Below are 18,610 nucleotides of genomic sequence, written 5' to 3' on the forward strand. Positions count from 1 at the left end.
ATAATTTATGAAATAATTTTAGTTGTTTTATTGGGAAATATTTTTGTTCATATATGAGTAATTACATATTACAGAAATATAAAATATTACAAATGTTTTCATTTTGTTCTCATCAGGTATGCAAGGTTTACCATTATCCTCTGCAGAAAGGCGAGCTCTTCCTCCAGGAAAGATTTTACCTGAGTACTTGAAGGATATGGGTTATGAGACAAGGATAGTGGGGAAATGGCACCTTGGTTTCTACAAAAAGCAGTTCACACCAACATTCCGTGGGTTCGATTCTCATCTTGGCTATTGGACTGGGTTCACGAGTTACTATGATCATATGTCAGATTCTGAGGCAAGTATAAAAAAACTAGCAAATATGTAGTTAACACTAGACGAAACCTTCACACTTATGACTTATAACTAGAGTTATGCGTTTGGTTACTTTGAATACAAATTATACTAGCTTCGTATGGAAAGCAAGTTGCAAGTCAACAGTTCAAAGTCGGTGAACAACAGAACACCACTTGGATTTAATAACAACTGGCCAATTCGCCAGTCAAAATTTAACTCTACATGTAGTACAAGAACGAATATAGATGACCTATTAGCTTATAGGTTTCTAGTACTCTCTACCTGAACTTGTTTATACTGATTCAGCTAATAAACCAGATTTAACTGACGTTACAGAAACACCACCAGATGACCGGTTATGACTTCAGGAGGAACATGGACGTAGCCTGGGACCTGGCTGGCAAGTACGCGACGGATGTATTCACCAATGAGTCTGTAAGAATCATCCAGGAACACAACTCGAGTACGCCGCTGTTCTTGTACCTGTGCCACCTCGCTGTGCACGCTGGCAACGAAGGCAAGCTATTGGAAGCACCTCAGGAAGAGATCGAAAAATTCAGTTACATATCCGATCCCAACAGAAGAACTTATGCTGGTGTGTACTAATACAGACATTAGAGTGGTTAACCAAAATTTTCCTAACAAGAAATATCGCTCTTTCCTCTTCTTTTATCTTCATGTCTTCTTCTTCATTTTCTCCGCATCAATAATTTCCTTAATTTTTTATCTTCTTCTGCTGATTACGCAAGAGGTTTAGAAGAAATAGGCATGGGATTTATAATCAACAGAGTTTGTAGGAATAAGAGGAATGTCTGTCGGAAAGTCAAGAAGAACCTCAAGGATATAGACATGCAAATAACACAAGGGAAATGTAAACATAAGATTCCTCTGCATATCCAGTGCTTTACTTTTATGAAAGAATCAGATATGGTAGGTTGGGCTTAGCCTGGTTTCGTCTAGAAGCATGGAGGACACTTAAAATCGTCACCGAAAAGGGGACGAAAATATCTCTTCTTTGCGGTAGAAACGAGACATCGCACAATATTTTGTCGGAGTATGAAGCTACAGAAAACTCTGAGGAAATGAAGTGTCCTTCATTGAATCTAGGAGGGATCGCCTGGCAACATATGACATATTAAATAACTCTAAATTCTATCCGAGTGCGGGGAAATTTATGTCAAAAGTTCGAGAACTCAGGGTGGAACCGGCAGAGGGCAATGGGGCCAAGGAAGTAAGGGACAGAGCTACTTAATAGTCTTGCAATTGGTAATAATGGTACAGGATAAAAATAAGGTATTTTAAGGGTTAATATTCTTTTGTTTAATTGTGTGTCTTCTATCTCTTTCAAAGTGTGCATAGTTGTAGCACGAATGGCCATACTGGCCCGTGTGAAGGATCGTGTGTACATGCGTTTGTATCCATTATGTATAAATAAATGCAATTAATTAATTCATTCATTCATTCATTCATTACTTAATTACTTAATTCATTCATTCAATCTTTATTTATTTCTTTTCTTTTCTTTCTTTCTTTTTAAATTGATTGTTTTCTTTCTTTCTCTCTTTTTTTTCTCTCTTCTTTCTTCTATTCACTCATAGCTTTTACTTCTTATTTATGTTCTTCTCTCTTACCTTCCTCTTATCCTCACAATCTTTTGTTTGTCATACGCCTATTACATTTTCCTTAGTTTTTCTTCTATCCTCCTTTCTTCTCTTTGCCCTTCTTGACTTCTTTCTCTAGCTGTTTCTTCATAATATTCTTTAGCTTTCTATCTTCCTTCTTAAGATAAGAAAAGTATCACTCAAGAAGAGATATACTCCAGGTGATGGTTTTTATACAAAGAATTGATTAATCTTAAGAGAAGTGTTGTAGGTTTAGGAATCTCACTTGATTATCACGTGACATGATCTCAGTCAAGTGGACCGGCAGGTATCAGGGAATGAAGGTAATTTGTTGACAAGTATAGGAGGGGTAAATTATTTTTTTCTTTACGAGCTTTATGACATTCACTTTATGTACTTTATATATGGAGAAATGAGATGTAACGCAAGAGTGTCGCTTCAACATGATCAAAATTTTTTTGCAACGCCGGCTTGCTGCGTGTACAACATTTTATTGCTGTTGTATAAATTGAAGATTAAGATGAAGTTGATGATCTAATCAATGACTACTATCTATCCTAAAAACTAGCAATTTATTACATAAAAATTCAAGTGTCAGAGATAATAGAAGTTAATGAAACACTTTTGTTGAAGTGTGATGTTCATTCATTCATTCATAGTTTTCTATCCAAGGCAGGTCTTTCACTGCAAACCCAGCTCTCTCCAGTCTTTCCTATTTTCTGTCTTCCTCTTTGTTTCTGCATATGATCCACATATCTTAATGTTGTCTAATATCTGATATCTTCTTCTACCCCGAACTTTTCTCCATTCCTTCCAGTGCATCCTTCAGAAGGCAGTTCCTTCTCAGCCAGTGACCCAATCAAACTCTTTTTCTCCTCCTTGTCAGTTTCAGTATCATTCTTTCTTCACTCACTCTTTCCAGCACAGCATCATTTCTTAGTCTTCACTGTATCATCCATATTTCAAATGCTTCTAGTTGCTTCAATTCTCTTCGTCGTAATGTGCATGTTTATGCCCCATACAATGCCACTCTTCACACAAAGCACTTCACTAGTATATTCCTTTGTGCTTTTTCCAGAGGTCCGCAGAAAATGTTCCCTTTTCTATTAAAAGCTTCCTTTGCATTGCTATTCTCCTTTTGACTTCCTGGCAGCAGCTCATGTTACTGCTTAATATAGTAAACCCGAAGTAGTTGAAGATGTCCACTTGTTCTACTGCCTCGTTACGAATTCTAACGTTTACCTTCTTTATTTTTCTTCCAATAACCATGGTCTTCGTCTTCTTTGCATTTATCTTCATCCCATATTGCTCACAGCTGTCATTTATTTCCAGTAGCATATCCTCTTCTGCTAACAACGCCATATCATCAGCAAATCTTATAATACCTGCAAATGTTAAAACTTTTCTGTGTGGCTTGTAACATAGCAAACGCCAGTTTGATCGACCATCAGTTAAGGTGATACATTGTGTAGTTTTTGCTTAAGCTAAACAATTATTTTTATTCTAATTTGCAGCCATGGTTTCCAAAATGGACGAGTCGGTTGGCAGTGTGGTGGAGGCTTTGAAGGCGAAGGGGATGCTGAACAATTCCGTCGTCGTTTTCATTTCTGACAACGGTGCTCCCAGTGTAGGAGATTACCGAAACTGGGGCTCCAACTTCCCTCTACGAGGAGTGAGTATCATCAATAGACCGTAAATTTATTGTCTCTGTATGTATGAAGAATCCTAATACTAACATATAATTTTCCCAGTTTTTTAATAAAGTTTGAGTGGGCACGTAACGATAATTAACATAGGTAGTACTTGAATTCCTTCTCTCCGACTTATGTATGTGTGTTGTTTCTTTCGTTTCTTATTATCTTACTACAAGAATTAATCCCATGGTTGGTCGACTTATTGATCAATCATATTTCTGCTTACAGAATAAGAAGACTCTCTGGGAGGGTGGTGTTCGAGTAGTGGGGCTGACATGGAGTCCTCTTTTCAAATCTAGTCCTCGTGTTTCTAATCAGGTAAGCCAATAGGAGAACAGGTCGCTGCCATAAAGCTGACACACCTTCTCATTATACGGATTAAAATTGTCTTAACTTTTCCGTCCTTTAGCTTATTTTCTTCATCTGTCATTTACTCTGCATTCAGACATTAAGATAAAACATCCATTTTCTTTATTGCACACACACTTCTTTAATCCAAAAAAATACGCATCCATCTTGAGCCAAAGGCGTAGCTCAGGGTGTAGACAATTGGGCTCGCGATCCGAGGCTGAGCTCTGGTATGGGTTCAAACCCCGCTCGGACCGATTACATGATTAAATTTTTCCGAGGTTTTCCCAAACTGTAAGGTGAATGTCTGGTAATCATGGTGAACCAGGCTCATTTTGCAAAGTAATATTTCATTATCATCAATATCTGCGACGAACGCAATAGACCTTGATGGTTCGGTGTGTCCGAAACATAAAGAAATTATCCATCTTCAATTATAAAATTGTAGAGTTCGCTCTCTTTCTATACACAATCGAATGCGCAGCGAACATTGTGCACTTCTAGGAATAATTATATTTATATGTTAGAAATAAATATTTTTAGAGCTACAACCTTTAATTACCCATCAATATACAGGTAATGTAATCTGACGTTTCAAGTTACAACACGTACTCATACCAAATTATGAATTATACTGAGTTATAGTGCGGGTCAATAAGGAAGACGTTCCGAGAGGAGAAGCATGCGAGTTAGAGAGCTGAGCTGTAGGAGTGAGAGCTCTGACTTCTCCTCGTGAAGGCTTCACAATATTATTTTCAGGGCGCTAGATATCCGAGATCATGAGTAACATTGTGATCGGTCAGATTGTCGTACTGCTTTTTAAGATCTTGCGATGAAGACTAGATTATCTACCGTGTAATACAAAAGTCACTTGTTAAATGGGAAAATCAATATTATGTAAACTGATAACAAATACAGAACAATGAAAAAGACAACAACGACCAACCTACATACCAGACTACGACAAGGACAACGATAAGGAATGACCATGATAGAGATCACGACATGGACCACAACAATCACCACGACAACGATCAAGATTAAGACCACGGCATAGACCACGATAAGAAACAAAGGACGACGGTCACGATGTCTAAGATAAGGGTCATGACAAAGGCAAAAAGGACCACGATAAGTAACATGAAAACGACAAGTATCAGGTTAAAAGCGGCAAAAAGACAGTAAGGATCACGATAAGCATCATAACAAGGTCAACGAAAAGGATCACGATAAGAACCACGGCAATGATTATTTTAGGAAGAAGGAATGTATGGCGTAATGTGAAGATGCGTTTAATTGATATCGAGAGGCAAGAGATTGAGCTCCAATGTTCGGAAAAGTCCTCACTACATTAACAATCAGAGTTCATGCTTAACTGGGGGAGGTGTGACTACATAAATTCTTGTAACAAAGATAGCAGAGCAGGTTTAGCGTGGCTAAGATTGGGGGCATGGAAGGGTAATAAAATTGTCAACGAAGAAGGAAAGCGCCTTTGTCTACTGTGCAGAGAAGGGGACTCCTATAAACATATTTTATTACAGTGTGTCGAATTAGAACATGTACGGAGAAAATATCTACCATCCTCGATGCTAAGTTAGAATAGGAGTTCGCTTGCATGTTTTGACCTCATGGGGAAAAGAGAATACGAACAAAAGATTGGTTTGTTCCTCTTGAAGACGAGACTGATTAGAATTTCAGCTGTTGAAGTTTGTGACACGAACTGAGGAAGGGATAATGGTATCTACCCAATTATACACTTTTATGTCTGTTTTAGGTTAGGATATATTATATAATGTGTTTTGTTATGCCATTTTCATTTTAATGTGTGTGTGTACTTTTAGAGAGTAGTTGGATATACTCATAGGTGAGGGTGGTGAAACCTACAAAGTAGGACTTATTTTAGGTACAAAGCACTTACGCTCAGAAAACCAGTGCATTGGATTTTAGAGAAAATTATGATAATATAAAACCTGTATGTACTCAATAAATCCATCTTAACAATACTTTAGGAACCAAGACAAGGACCACTACATGGACCATGAAACACGTAGTCCATGTCGTAATACTTGTCTTTGCCATGGTCATTATCGCGATTCTTTTTATCTTTGTCGTGATCTTTATCCTAGTTCTTGTTGTCTTTGTCACAGCCCTTGTGGTCTTGGTCCTTTTGAATCTTATCGTGGTCCTTGTTATAGTGTGGTGTGTTCATGATTGTACCGAAAAGAGTGTCAGAATGAAGGATATGCTATATATCGTATTCCTATATCTTGCTCATTAAAACAGCTAATGCATGTATCGGATTGGCTGCCTACACTGTACAGCGCCGCAGGTGGTGTTGCCTCTAACCTCCCCGAAAACTTGGACGGGTTTGACCAATGGAACAGTCTTGTCAACGACGAAAAATCGCCTCGCACAGAGGTGTTGATTAACATCGACGAGAAGGATAAAACAGCGGCTTACAGGTTTGGAGAGTGGAAGCTAGTCATAGGTAAGTTATATTTATACGTTATACACATTTTATGTACAATACTTCACAACACTTCTCTTGCTTTGTCATGCTGCGAATTATCTAATAGTTTCTTATGCGTGAAACATACACAAGTGAAAGCATTTAACCTGCACAAAATGACACGAAATTTCATCTTCTGTATTACACATGGAAAGGTATTATATTTTATAATTAGAGTTCGAAGTCGAGGCACATTTACTCTGAATTAAGTACACTCAAAATAATACAGAGTTTAGAGAGCAGCTAGCAAGGTAGTCCCTCCACTCATACACACATCATGTTAGTTGGATGGAGCAGTATAGCCAAGCAAGGAAAAGAATAAATATTCGCCTGAAGGACAAACACAAATAATGCTGGTTGGAAAATATCGCATTGTCGTCTGTAGATTGTATAAACATAATTTTATTCTTAGGCCTATAAACAGTTATACAGGACAATACTATTTGCAATGATACTTTGTAATGACTTTAATAATAATAATAATAATAATAATAATAATAATAATAATAGGTAATTTCCTAGAAGACGGGCAAAATTCAACATGGCTGACGAAAATTACCAAAACGTTCTGCCAACTATGAAGTTCAAATGTCACCAAACATCACAAAATCAAAGATGGAAAATCAAACATATATTCATATTTTTAAAGAAGAACAAGCCCTTCAAAAAAATGAAAATATGTTTAATTTTTCATCTGTGATTTTTATGGTGTTTGGTGGCATTCGAACTTCATAGTTGGTAGTACTTTTCTGGCAGTATTCGTCCGCACTTTACCCCCACAAATCACTAAAACACAAAACAAAACAATAATGTATCACCTCATCAAACAAAATTCAATCCTCACTGACGTCTTCAACGACAACCACTAACTTCACTTCCATTATGACACAGGCTTCAAGGCAATCTAAACTTAAACCATGCAGCCAACAAAGAACTAAACCAACACTTTGTCGTACAGTCAACTTCACATAACTAAACCATGTATTTACACAAAATGAAATTCTCTTTGAACTCGTATTACACCTTAACTTGTACGGAAAATTCAGTAAATAATTCCTTGGAACCATAGGAACAGTTTTCTCCTCAACAATCGACACAATTCTTATTCACCAGCGGAAGAATAAACCAAAATCGACACAAAATTTAATACACTATTCTACGTTCACACATCTTTCACAGATATCATAAAATGACAAACTTTCAATAACTTTAGCCATCAGACACAATATAACACCACTCACGTCAAACAACCAAGAACAACTTACTGACGTCATTATCCATTCAAAATTAACGAAAATTCTAGAACAAATGACAACTATAACCAATCAAATCGAAGGAAAATCATAAAATGACAAATTTCCAATAGCTTCAGCCAGCAAAACAGTATAACACCACTCACGTCAAACAACCAAGAACAACTGACGTCATTACCCATTCAAAATTAACGAAAATTCTAGAACAAATGACAACTATAACCAATCAAATTGAAACAAAATCATGGCGACACCTTGTATAACAACATAGAACTAACATATAAAAGTCACTAAAAATCACTAACATTTAACTCTAAAGTAAAAAAGTTGGTAATACTTAGTACATCCTAGCAGGTGCCCGTCTTCTATGAAATTACCTAATAATAATAATAATAATAATAATAATAATAATGCCGGATAGGAATTTCTTGAGGAATATGTTGAAAAATATTTCAACAATAATTGCTGTATCTGTTCCAACAAATGTAATAATAATAATAATAATAATAATAATAATAATAATAATAATAATAATAATAATAATAATAACTATATTTCCATGATCATGTGCAATATATTTATACCCATTCATTAAGAATGCTTGGTCTAATTAGATCTATAATTTGTTCTTTTTCTACTCCTATGTGTCTATTAATTTTATACTATACGTTAGTTAGATTCAAGCTTGAAATATGCATCTGCTGTATGGAATTCCATTACTTCCACTGAGTCGGCTAAATTGAAGAATATTCAAAGGAAATTTATTTCCTTATGTTCTTATAGATTTTTACCTAATTCCGATTATAAATATAAGATTAACTGTAAATATTTTAATTGCTGTAGTTTATCTACTCAGACGTCAAGATCTAGACTATTTATTTTTTTGTAAAGTCATCATTCATAAGCAATATCAATCTTCGTATTCCTACTAAGGGTTTAAGATTTCATAATTTTTTTATAATAGAAATTCTAAACCTCTCTCTTCCAGTCTGCAGATGTAAGAAATGTGCTAATTTGTATGGATTGAACTTGGATCCATTTAATGTGTAGTATATACTTTCTAGTTTTAAGTTAGTTGGTATTAATTTATGCCTTTTGTTTAGATATGTATTATAATATTCTCGTCATCTTGAATCTTTGTAATACTATTTATATGATTCCATTCTATCACTTGCAATTATCATCTTATTTAACTGTCATTATTTTAATAATTATTCCATTGTACTATTATTGTAATTTATATAATTTCTAATGCTTTTCTTATATTGTCTTTGTGCTGAACTGTAATTGGCCACTGGCTGTTGCACAGCACATTAAATAAATAAATAAATAAATAGGCCTAAATAAATAAATAAACAAACAAACATCAAAACAAAACAAACAAAACATACAAACAAAGAAACAAATTATTGTTATTATTATAGTTATTGTTGTTATTATTGATACTATTGTTATTATTATTGTTCTTATTGTTATTGCTGTTATTATTATTATTATTATTATTATTATTATTATTATTACTACTACTACTACTACTACTACTACTATTACTATCATCATCATTATAAGGAAAGGAAGCGACATAAACACAGTAATTATAAAACATAAGTTACAGAAATAGACTTGTCTAAGAATAATAAGACCACTATAAAAGAAACAATATTTAGATAAATCTTAGAAAATAATATGTTCTATTTAATATAAACTAACTCCCGTATGAGTAAAACTCGTTATCAAGAAACGAAGGTAATATTATACTGAAAATGAAAACAAGTGAAGTATTTTATTTAGCAAGAATTTAATATTAGTAAGAAGTCAAAATGAAATTTTTGTCGGTTAACTTGACAATAAAGTAGAGTAAACTAAGAATCAAATGAAGTAAAATAAAGTACGGTTATCATTTACTTACATATAGCAAAGAGTATGTTAAATATAATAATATATTCTAAATATCTCCTATTTCTAATTTGGATATATACGGTATAATTTTTAAGTATAGGTCCCGGTACTTAAAAATCATGTCATTATACATTTTAGTGCATAATTAAGGATGATCCTCTGATTGAGGTTCTGGCGATATGCATTTCTATTGTATTATCAGGCAATATATCTCACTTGAAATGTGTCAAAGAAAGAACAAATCGTTTGTATGCATCTGAACTCTGACTAGTGTAATATGTAGATAGTCGGCGAGAGGGGGAAAGAAACTGGCCATCCTACCACATTATCTCCTGGCCTAGCTGCCTCATAAGTGATGCCTTCTTGGTATCACTTGTGAGGTTCAGACCTGTCTTTGGACAGTTGACTAAACAACAATAATTAAGGCTGTGTTTCTTTCTCCAGCAATTGTGACACATTTTGCCATTTCAAATAAAATTATTTATTTATACTGAAAGTTTTTTTGTGGGAGGAATATAATAATGTATATTTAAAAATTTGTTCCAATTGAATTTCGTTCTCGACATCGCAATGACTTCACGTAGTCCCAACTGTCCCAGCTTCAATGCTAGTACATACCAAGCCTTCAACCAGACCGGAAAAAGTAAACAAGCCCTAGCCTGTTCCCCTATCTTCGTCCATCACTCCGCTATCAGTCAACCTGTATCTCGTTCATCGGATCTGAACTTCAAAGTCTTGTTTATAATAGACCTATTAAATGTTAGATATTTGCCTTCATATACATATTATGCAGTTTAAGTATGTAAACATTTTTACAAATTTATGTAAAATAACAGTATGCATACCGGTACTACAATCATTTCTAATATTTTGCTCTATTTATGACATTTGGAATTCAAAAGTGATTTACTGACGCTCGAAAAAAAACTCCACAATTTTATTTAAATAAGGATGGGTTTGATCGTTAATAATACGGTGTTTTTTTACGTCTACAAACACGCGGGTACTCTTCACGCTGAAGACCTCTTCATGAACCAATTTTATCGATCGTTAATTCCTCCACTTACGGTTACACGTGTCATCACTCTATTTTTTAGTTTGTAGTAGCGACATAAACATAATTACATTTAGTGCTATAAAAGTAGTGTGCTAATGTTATTAATTACAGTGATATATGAATTAGAGGAGTGGAAGAAGAAGTTAAATAGTAAGTAGATAAGACGATGGAGGTAATGAAAGTAGGTAAAGAGTTCTGTATGGTGGAGGAGGCTAGCTAGGATGGCGAAGTATAATAAGTAGAAGCAGACGTAATAACGAGCATATGGATAATGGTGTAATATGTTTTTGTAAAAAGTATTATTAGTAATAGGGTGTCCTTGATAAAGTCTAAGTGTTCGGTAAATCAGTAACAGAGTGATAAAGTATCAATTGTGAAGAAATGAATTAAGTAAAACGATAGAGATAATGAAAATAGGTGAGGAGTATGGCGGGGGATGCTAGCTAGAATATTGAAGTATAACATGTAGAAAATTAGTGAGATCTGAAAATGAAATGTACACAAGAAACAGACATAATAACGAACTTATTGGACAATGGTGTAGTATGTTTTAGTAACAAGTATTATTGATACAGTGCGTATCCGATATAAGTGTACTGAAAATCAAGAACTGAGTCATAAAAGTGTAAATTTTGAATGATCTAAATTAAGTTGTTGGGATTTAAAGAGAGAATACTGAGCAATTAAAATGGGGTAGAAAGCCAAGTATAAGAGCTTCTACAAAAGATATATCTGTAATGAATGTAACTGTGGCACCGGATACAATAATTGAGAGATCCAAATTACATGGTTGTAAATGTTCACATCAAATATATAATCTCATATGTCATATATCATATCATATCATATCATATATCATATCATATATCATATCATATATCATATATCATATATCATATATCATATATCATATATCATATCATATCATATCATATCGTATCATATATCATAGGCCTATATCATATCATATTAATTACAGTGTATTACTTATTTACTTACTTACTTACAAATGGCTTTAACCCTTTGCAGCATAGTGGTTATTCAGAAGAACCACCGTTTTCTTTCTTTCTAAATTTTATGGCACAGATATTCCACAAAGGAACCACTTCTTGATTATACATAGAGGTGTCATCTATGTTTTGAAATTTTGTGCAGAGTTAAAATGTTGAAAAAAATTTATTGAAGCTTTATTATGATCCATGAAATGAAAAACATAAAAAATATTAATTTGTGCTGCGAAGGATTAAGGAACCCGCAGGTTCATTGTCGCCCTCACAAAAGCCCGCTATCGATCCCTATCCTGTGCAAGATTAATCCAGTCTCTATCATCATATCCCACCTCCCTCAAATCCATTTTGATATTATCCTCCTATCTACGTCTCGGCCTCCCCAAAGCTGTTTTTCCTTCCGGCCTCCCGACTAACATTCTATATTACAGTGTATTAGTGAATTAAATTGTATTGTAGGGAAATTATTAAATAATATTTAGAGACATTTTCTTGCGAGTAATTTTCATACAGTATTCTATAGAATGGAAGGTGTTCAATGATAGTCCTTTTATGGGACGAATCCTGAGCGTTTTATGAATAGAAAAGTCCTCTACCATTTTTTTCCTTTGCTCTTAGATTTTTCAGAAATAACAGTTCTATACCATTAATTTTGATTCAATTGTCTTTTAAATACATTTAGAAATACACATTTTATGAACATGTTAACTTTCGTGTTCTCAGTTCCAACAAACATTTACATAATGTTTCTGTCACGTTTACGGTTTAAGAATATTTTAATGTTTAATTAGTAATAAATCAGTTTAAGAAATGAAAGTTTGACAATGCTGTTACCAGGCGCTTGCTTCAATCTAAAGCCTGAGTACCGCGGGACGTTAAGGGCAGTCTTCTTTTTCTTCTGTAGCTCTACAGCCCAAATCGGGACTTGGCTTTTTTTCAGGCGTTGCTTCCACTTTTCCCTATTTATCGCATCCCTTTCCATGTTTCTACTTTCCAAAATCCTTCTCCTATCTTCTCTGAAATCATCAAACCATCTATCTCTTGGTCTACCTACTGGTCTATTTCTATACATTTTTCCTTTAAAGATTTTAAAGGAAGGCCTATACTTTGTTCGCTCATCCTTAGCACATGACCTGCCTACTGCAACCTTCACATAATTTAACTACTTTCATTATGTCTGGCTCCTTACATATCTCATAGGTAAAAAAAAAGGTAAAGGTATCCCCGTAACATGCCATGAAGGCACTTGGGGGGCATGGAGGTAGAGCCCAATGCTTTCCATGACCTCGGCACTAGAATAAGGTGGTGTGGTCGGCACCACGCTCTGACCGCCTTTTACCCCCAGGAAAGACCCGGTACTCAATTTTATAGGAGGCTGAGTGAACCTCGGGGCCGTTCTGAAAGTTTGGCAACGAGAAAAATTCCTGTCACCACCTGGGATCGACAGGATTTTTTCTATATCTCATTATATCTTATTCTCCACAGCCCGTGTTCATTCACTGGACCAAAAATTCTTCTCAATATCTTTCTTTCAAACGCATTTAACATGTTTTCTATTTTCTTTGTTATTGTCCATGTTTCGCAACCATATATGGTATATATTAGTATTGTCTTTATTATTGTTTTATAAAGTCTTATCTTTGTTTGTCTATATATATCTTCAGTCTTAAATATGAATAATAATACAAAGTATACTTTGTTTCCTTTAGACAATCTATTTTTTTATCTCTTGCATTGTTCACACCTGTGTCGGTCAGCGCGTCTCGCCGCGAAAGCAGATGGCCCGGGTTCGAATCCCGGTCAGGACAAGTTACCTGGTTGAGGTTTTCTCCCGGGTTTTCCCTCAACCCAATACGAGCAAATGCTGGGTAACTTTCGGTGTTGGACCCCGGAATCATTTCACCAGCAATATCACCTTCATTTCATTCAGACGCTAAATAACCTAGATGTTGATACAGCGTCGTAAAATAACCCAATAAAATAAAATAAAAATAAAATTTCTTGAATTCCATTATTACTGTTGTTGATTATCGTATCTAAATATGTAAAATATGTAAAATCTTGAACTGTATATATTTCTATTTGATCTAATTGTTATGTATTATTGTTCAGGTTATTCCTGCGTGTTTGTATTAACATTTTGGTTTTCTCAATATTTACTTGTAGATCATTTTCTTTCGAGATTTCTTCAAGATCTTGAAAAGTTTTAGTTAGGTCCCTTTTTGTCGTTGCCATTATGTTTATGTCATCCGCATAAGCCACGAGTTGCACGGATTTGTGAATCAGAGTTCCGTCCTTATTTACTTTTAGTTTCCTTATTACATGTACCAGGGCTATATTAAAGAGAAGCGGGGCCAGCCCAGCTCCTTGTTAAAGGCTGTCACCTAGTGAAAATGTTCTGATGTTGACATTGACTACATAACCGCCCCCACTACCGCGGAGGAGTGTTTCAACGCGTTGGAAAATGTCACTGTATTTACTGCGATATTGCCATTTTTTTCTAGAAACTAACAAACAAACATTCTGATAGAGGCAGATAAAAATTTTAAATGTTTTTCTTTCACCATGTTAATAATATCAAAAGAAGTGCTTATATAAATTTTGGCCACTCGACTGCAATTACGAGGATCGTAAAAAATAAGTTCTCCAGGGGCCGTTAACAGAAAGAAAACACAATTTCATTGGAACATTTTATTGGAACAGATACAGCAATTGTTGAGCTATTTTTCAACATATTCCCCACCAAAATTGAGACATTTGTCATATCGTGAGATCGACAGAGAGGTATAGACGGCTGTCAAACGCTGGTTCCGATCCAAGGCAGCTGACTTCTACGACACAGGGATACAAAAATTGATCCCATGGTGTGACAAATGTCTCAATTCCAGTGGGGGATATGTTGACAAATAGCGCAACATTTGCTGTATCTGTTTCAATACATGTTTCCATGCAAGCTTTTTTTTTTCTGAAAACGATCCCAAGGAAAATCACTTTCTGGACCACCTCGTAAATGCGGTCGAGTGGCCAAATTTTGTATAAGCACTTCTTTTGACATTATTAACATGGTGGAAGAAAAAAATTAACTTTTTTATCTGCCCCCATCAGAATGTTTGCTTGTAAGCCGATTTCCTACTAAACAAAAAAGAAATAAGGCAAAATGACAAAGGAAAGTTCTGTTCTTTTGGTTTTAAGCGTTTACTCTGTGAAGTTACTGTCATTAAACACTTTCCATCTTGTATATTCATTTTCTTTCTTTTCCTAATCATTCTTTACCTCCGCATTTTTCTTTCCTTTTTTCTGCTCCTTTTATCCGTTCTTTCATTTGATACGACAGAAGATCATGATAGATTTGTTTACAGGTTTCTTTGGAGATCATGGGGAGTTGGATGGATATTATGGCGAAAGTGGACAGGACGTATTCAATCCTCCGTACAACGTTAGTTTGCTCTTCAACAGCGCTGCTTGGAAGTCCATATCAGATGAAAATGATACGGACGTCAGTCACTTGAGAGAGATGGCAAAAGTGAGCTGTGATAACAAGGGAGGATACGAACGTTCTTCGGATTGCAATCCTTACGAAACAAAAACTCCATGCCTCTTCAACCTTCATGAAGACCCTTGTGAGACTACAAATTTGGTGACTTCGTACCCACAGATCTTATCTACTATTTACCGTCTCCTTCAAGATCAGAGAAGTACACTTGTCCCCCAGCATTACTTTGATTTCGACTTCGAAGGTGCAAATCCTTTAAAGTTCAACAATACTTGGACACCTTGGATGGTGTGAGTGCATTATTCAGTTGTTCACCTCATGTGTTCAGAGTAAGGCCTCATCCAGACACAGTTGACAGGACCTGCTCTGTGACCATATTATTAGGGTTATGGGATTTAATCGATTAATCGATCAATTTCTGTTGTAAGATTAATTGATCAAAAAATATTTAATCGAATAATCGAGTCGATTAAAATTAATCGGTTGTAGTTGATATTAATTTTCATCTTGTTAATACGAACTAATACTAAAAATTCCGATATTTCTCTCTCGGAAATTGCTTACTTAAAAGCACAAGAGTACTGTTTTTTTTTTCTAACTGTAAACCAGGTATAGCAGGGAAAATTTTTGCACAAACAATTCAGAAAGAGATGGAATTATGAGGACGGTGACTTAGTTTACCTATATTGAAAGTTGAAATACATTGCGAAACCCTTATTAAGTTTTATTGTTTTCCAAGAAAACTTTGACCTTGTTGTCAGCTCATCTTCCTATCATATGAAATATATACTTTTTCTGGGATTTGTCCCCCTCGTCCCTTTAAAAATAGCCATGTCTACAATGTGTGCAAGTGGAGCGTAACTACCTCCTTCTCTTTTTAAAATCTGGTAATTCGATTACAATATGGGCCAGTCTTCTGTTTCGATCGCTGTAGTTTTGTAATTGCAGTTTCTATACTGAGTTTGTATATGAAGGTTGTGTGTTTAGTTTGATAAGGAAAAAAAAATCAGTTTTCTGTGGTTTGTGAAGTGTAAACTTCATTATGTCATATGAAAATTTGAGAGGTAAACTCGGTCGAACGTTTGGATTTAAATTGCGCGATCGTGGAGAAGTTCTTGACAGAAAAATAAAGTTTTTTTTCGTGTTTAGTGATGTAGGAAACATTGTTACTAAACATAGAGCGGCACTTAATAAAATAATGGATGAAGCAGTATTAACTAGGTGAGTCTTCATACTTTTTGTTATTTATGATTGTTTCAAAAATTCCCGGAGAAATTGACGCAATAAATTATAAGCCTCATAATAAATGTGTTAGTAAGTAATTAAAATAGTTGTTTTGTAATATAACAATACAATATAATATACATATATACCTACAACATTAATTTAATACTTATGTTTATCACCGAACACAAGTTAAATTTAACAATAATTTAGTATTACAGCATATTAAAACTTTTTTCAACTCGATCAAAACTCGATTAACCTATCGATTAATCGATCAAATTCAAATAGTTAATCGATTAAATATTTTGATCGATCAACAGCACTACTTATTATGTACCATGGCTATATCACCAATGGGTACTGAGGGTGAAGATAGGTTTTAGTCTGAGATGAACTTTCGGAAGGTAGATTCGTATAATATTAACCATCATTATGCAAACACTCTTTTTGAGAGCTCATTCTTTCCCGCACCACGCAGTTCACATGCCAGGTCTCGCCTCCTTAGCTGTACTGTGAAATTACCGAATCAATAAACAAACAATTGAGACAGAAGTCTTATGATTAATAAATTAAGATTTATTTTCTGCTTTGTACAAAAATACATTGTGCGATATGTTGTACGCAAATGATAACATTCAGATGGAATAAATGTCACTTCCAATTCTGCTATGTGAACATGAAAATCTTAGCATGGCAGTCAATGATAACATGATGAAAGCGATTTCAAGTTTTACGGACAGGAATTTCCTAAATTATTGTGTTAGATGGAAGTTGAGTTGAAGATGCTACGGGTAGAAATGTTGAATTCACAGGCTTTGATAAAATTCTTGACTTCTCATGGGCTGAAAAAGAGTAAAAATGTTTGTTTTACTGAGAAGAATATTGCGAGAAAGTTCCATTACATTACATGTGGCACAGGACAATCTCAATACATTGCCACTAATTCATAGTTTTAGAAACTTGTAAGGTATCTGTATTGTTTTCGTTACCGGTAGTAACTTTGGAGTATGCTTCAAAGTATTTTCATGAAATGCCATCTCGGTACTCACTAGACCAGGTGAGCGGGGGAGCTGGCGATGCCGCGCATTCTGTCGTCCAGCTCATTCAGCTTGTTCTCCCAGTGTGACCTGCGCCACAGGTAGTAGTAGAAAGCATGGGGGACTGGTCCTGTGGGAACGATAACTCGGTATAAGTTAATTCAAAAGTAATTTCAAGCTTTAATCTTTATAAACACGGAGCGTCCCAGAGAAGTTTGTGCCAGCCGCTCGTCATTTAAGGTTCCGCAAGCAATCCCGCACAAGGCGCACAAACTTCGCTGTGAGACACTTTGCCCAGTTGCACCAACCCTTGTTAAATATTTAACATGTCGTTAAGGCAGTTTAGCAGTAAACTTAACGGAAGTGATGTTTCATCAACTGTTGTTACTGATAACATCATGTTAAACCCACTGTTAATTTAACATAGCATACTCCCGCAGTTAAATCCTTAACGTCCTGTTACAGCGTGAATCATGGCTGCCAGAGAATATATGTTACATGCCGCATTATTATATCGAGATATATTTGCAGTGAAAACAATTAGCTGCAATCGCTACTTCAGCATTTTTAGTTATTCAGAATAGATATGGTCATAAATACTAAAATGATTCATATTAATATTAGCATTGTATCCACAGTAAAGAGAAGATAATGTGTTTATTAACGTAAGCATTTCTGTGATTATTATTTCGTACTAATACTCAGATATAATTGCAGATTTTCAAAACGATGTTTCTTTATTTCACTGATTTAACACTTCACATGTAATTGTGATCAATGACGTGTGAAGATATGTTAGATATATAAGATATGAAAATAATGTTAACGCTTATTCAGCATCACAATTATTTTCATGTTCTATTGGTTCTATTTGAACCTGGATAATTGAAAGAATCTTCTTAAAAATATCAACTTTGAGAGTGAAAGTACCACCGTCAGTTTTCAAATGTCCCTCTGTATCTTGTACATGACCCGTCTTAACATTTCTTTTAATATTTTCATAACTTTGATTTGTTTCATAGTTTGCGTTTTCACATCCAAATGGCGATTGAAAATATTGGGTTAAAGAGACCCATGCTTGTTCCCTTTTCCTAATGAAAGTTCCATCACTACGTTTGAGTTCAA

The 18,610-nt window shown here is 34.9% G+C and overlaps 2 protein-coding genes across 3 annotated transcripts in view; one reads left to right on the forward strand and one right to left on the reverse strand.

The window, feature by feature from the left end:
* Nucleotides 1-16,889, forward strand: part of LOC138696547 (arylsulfatase B-like) — a 39,346-nt gene extending 22,457 nt beyond the window's left edge. Inside the window, exons 4-9 of the mRNA XM_069821645.1 lie at nt 117-340; nt 676-934; nt 3,476-3,633; nt 3,884-3,973; nt 6,287-6,491; nt 15,088-16,889. Of these exons, the coding sequence (XP_069677746.1) occupies nt 117-340; nt 676-934; nt 3,476-3,633; nt 3,884-3,973; nt 6,287-6,491; nt 15,088-15,515 (1,364 nt within the window). The 3' untranslated portion in view covers nt 15,516-16,889. The remainder of the gene's footprint in view (nt 1-116; nt 341-675; nt 935-3,475; nt 3,634-3,883; nt 3,974-6,286; nt 6,492-15,087) is intronic.
* The window catches only part of Mf (myofilin), a 176,089-nt gene that overhangs the window by 63,846 nt on the left and 93,633 nt on the right, over nt 1-18,610 (reverse strand). The window contains exons 6-7 of one of the 2 annotated variants that reach the window (XM_069821649.1): nt 17,498-17,615; nt 17,004-17,290 (exon numbers count right to left, since the gene is read on the reverse strand). In XM_069821649.1, the coding sequence (XP_069677750.1) occupies nt 17,284-17,290; nt 17,498-17,615 (125 nt within the window). In that variant the 3' untranslated portion in view covers nt 17,004-17,283. Of the gene's footprint in view, nt 1-17,003; nt 17,291-17,497; nt 17,616-18,610 lie in introns of those variants that run through there. The other variant, XM_069821650.1, reaches the window with a different exon arrangement.

This window comes from Periplaneta americana, chromosome 3 (genome assembly GCF_040183065.1).
Source record: "Periplaneta americana isolate PAMFEO1 chromosome 3, P.americana_PAMFEO1_priV1, whole genome shotgun sequence".
Classification (NCBI taxonomy): Eukaryota; Metazoa; Arthropoda; class Insecta; order Blattodea; family Blattidae; genus Periplaneta; species Periplaneta americana.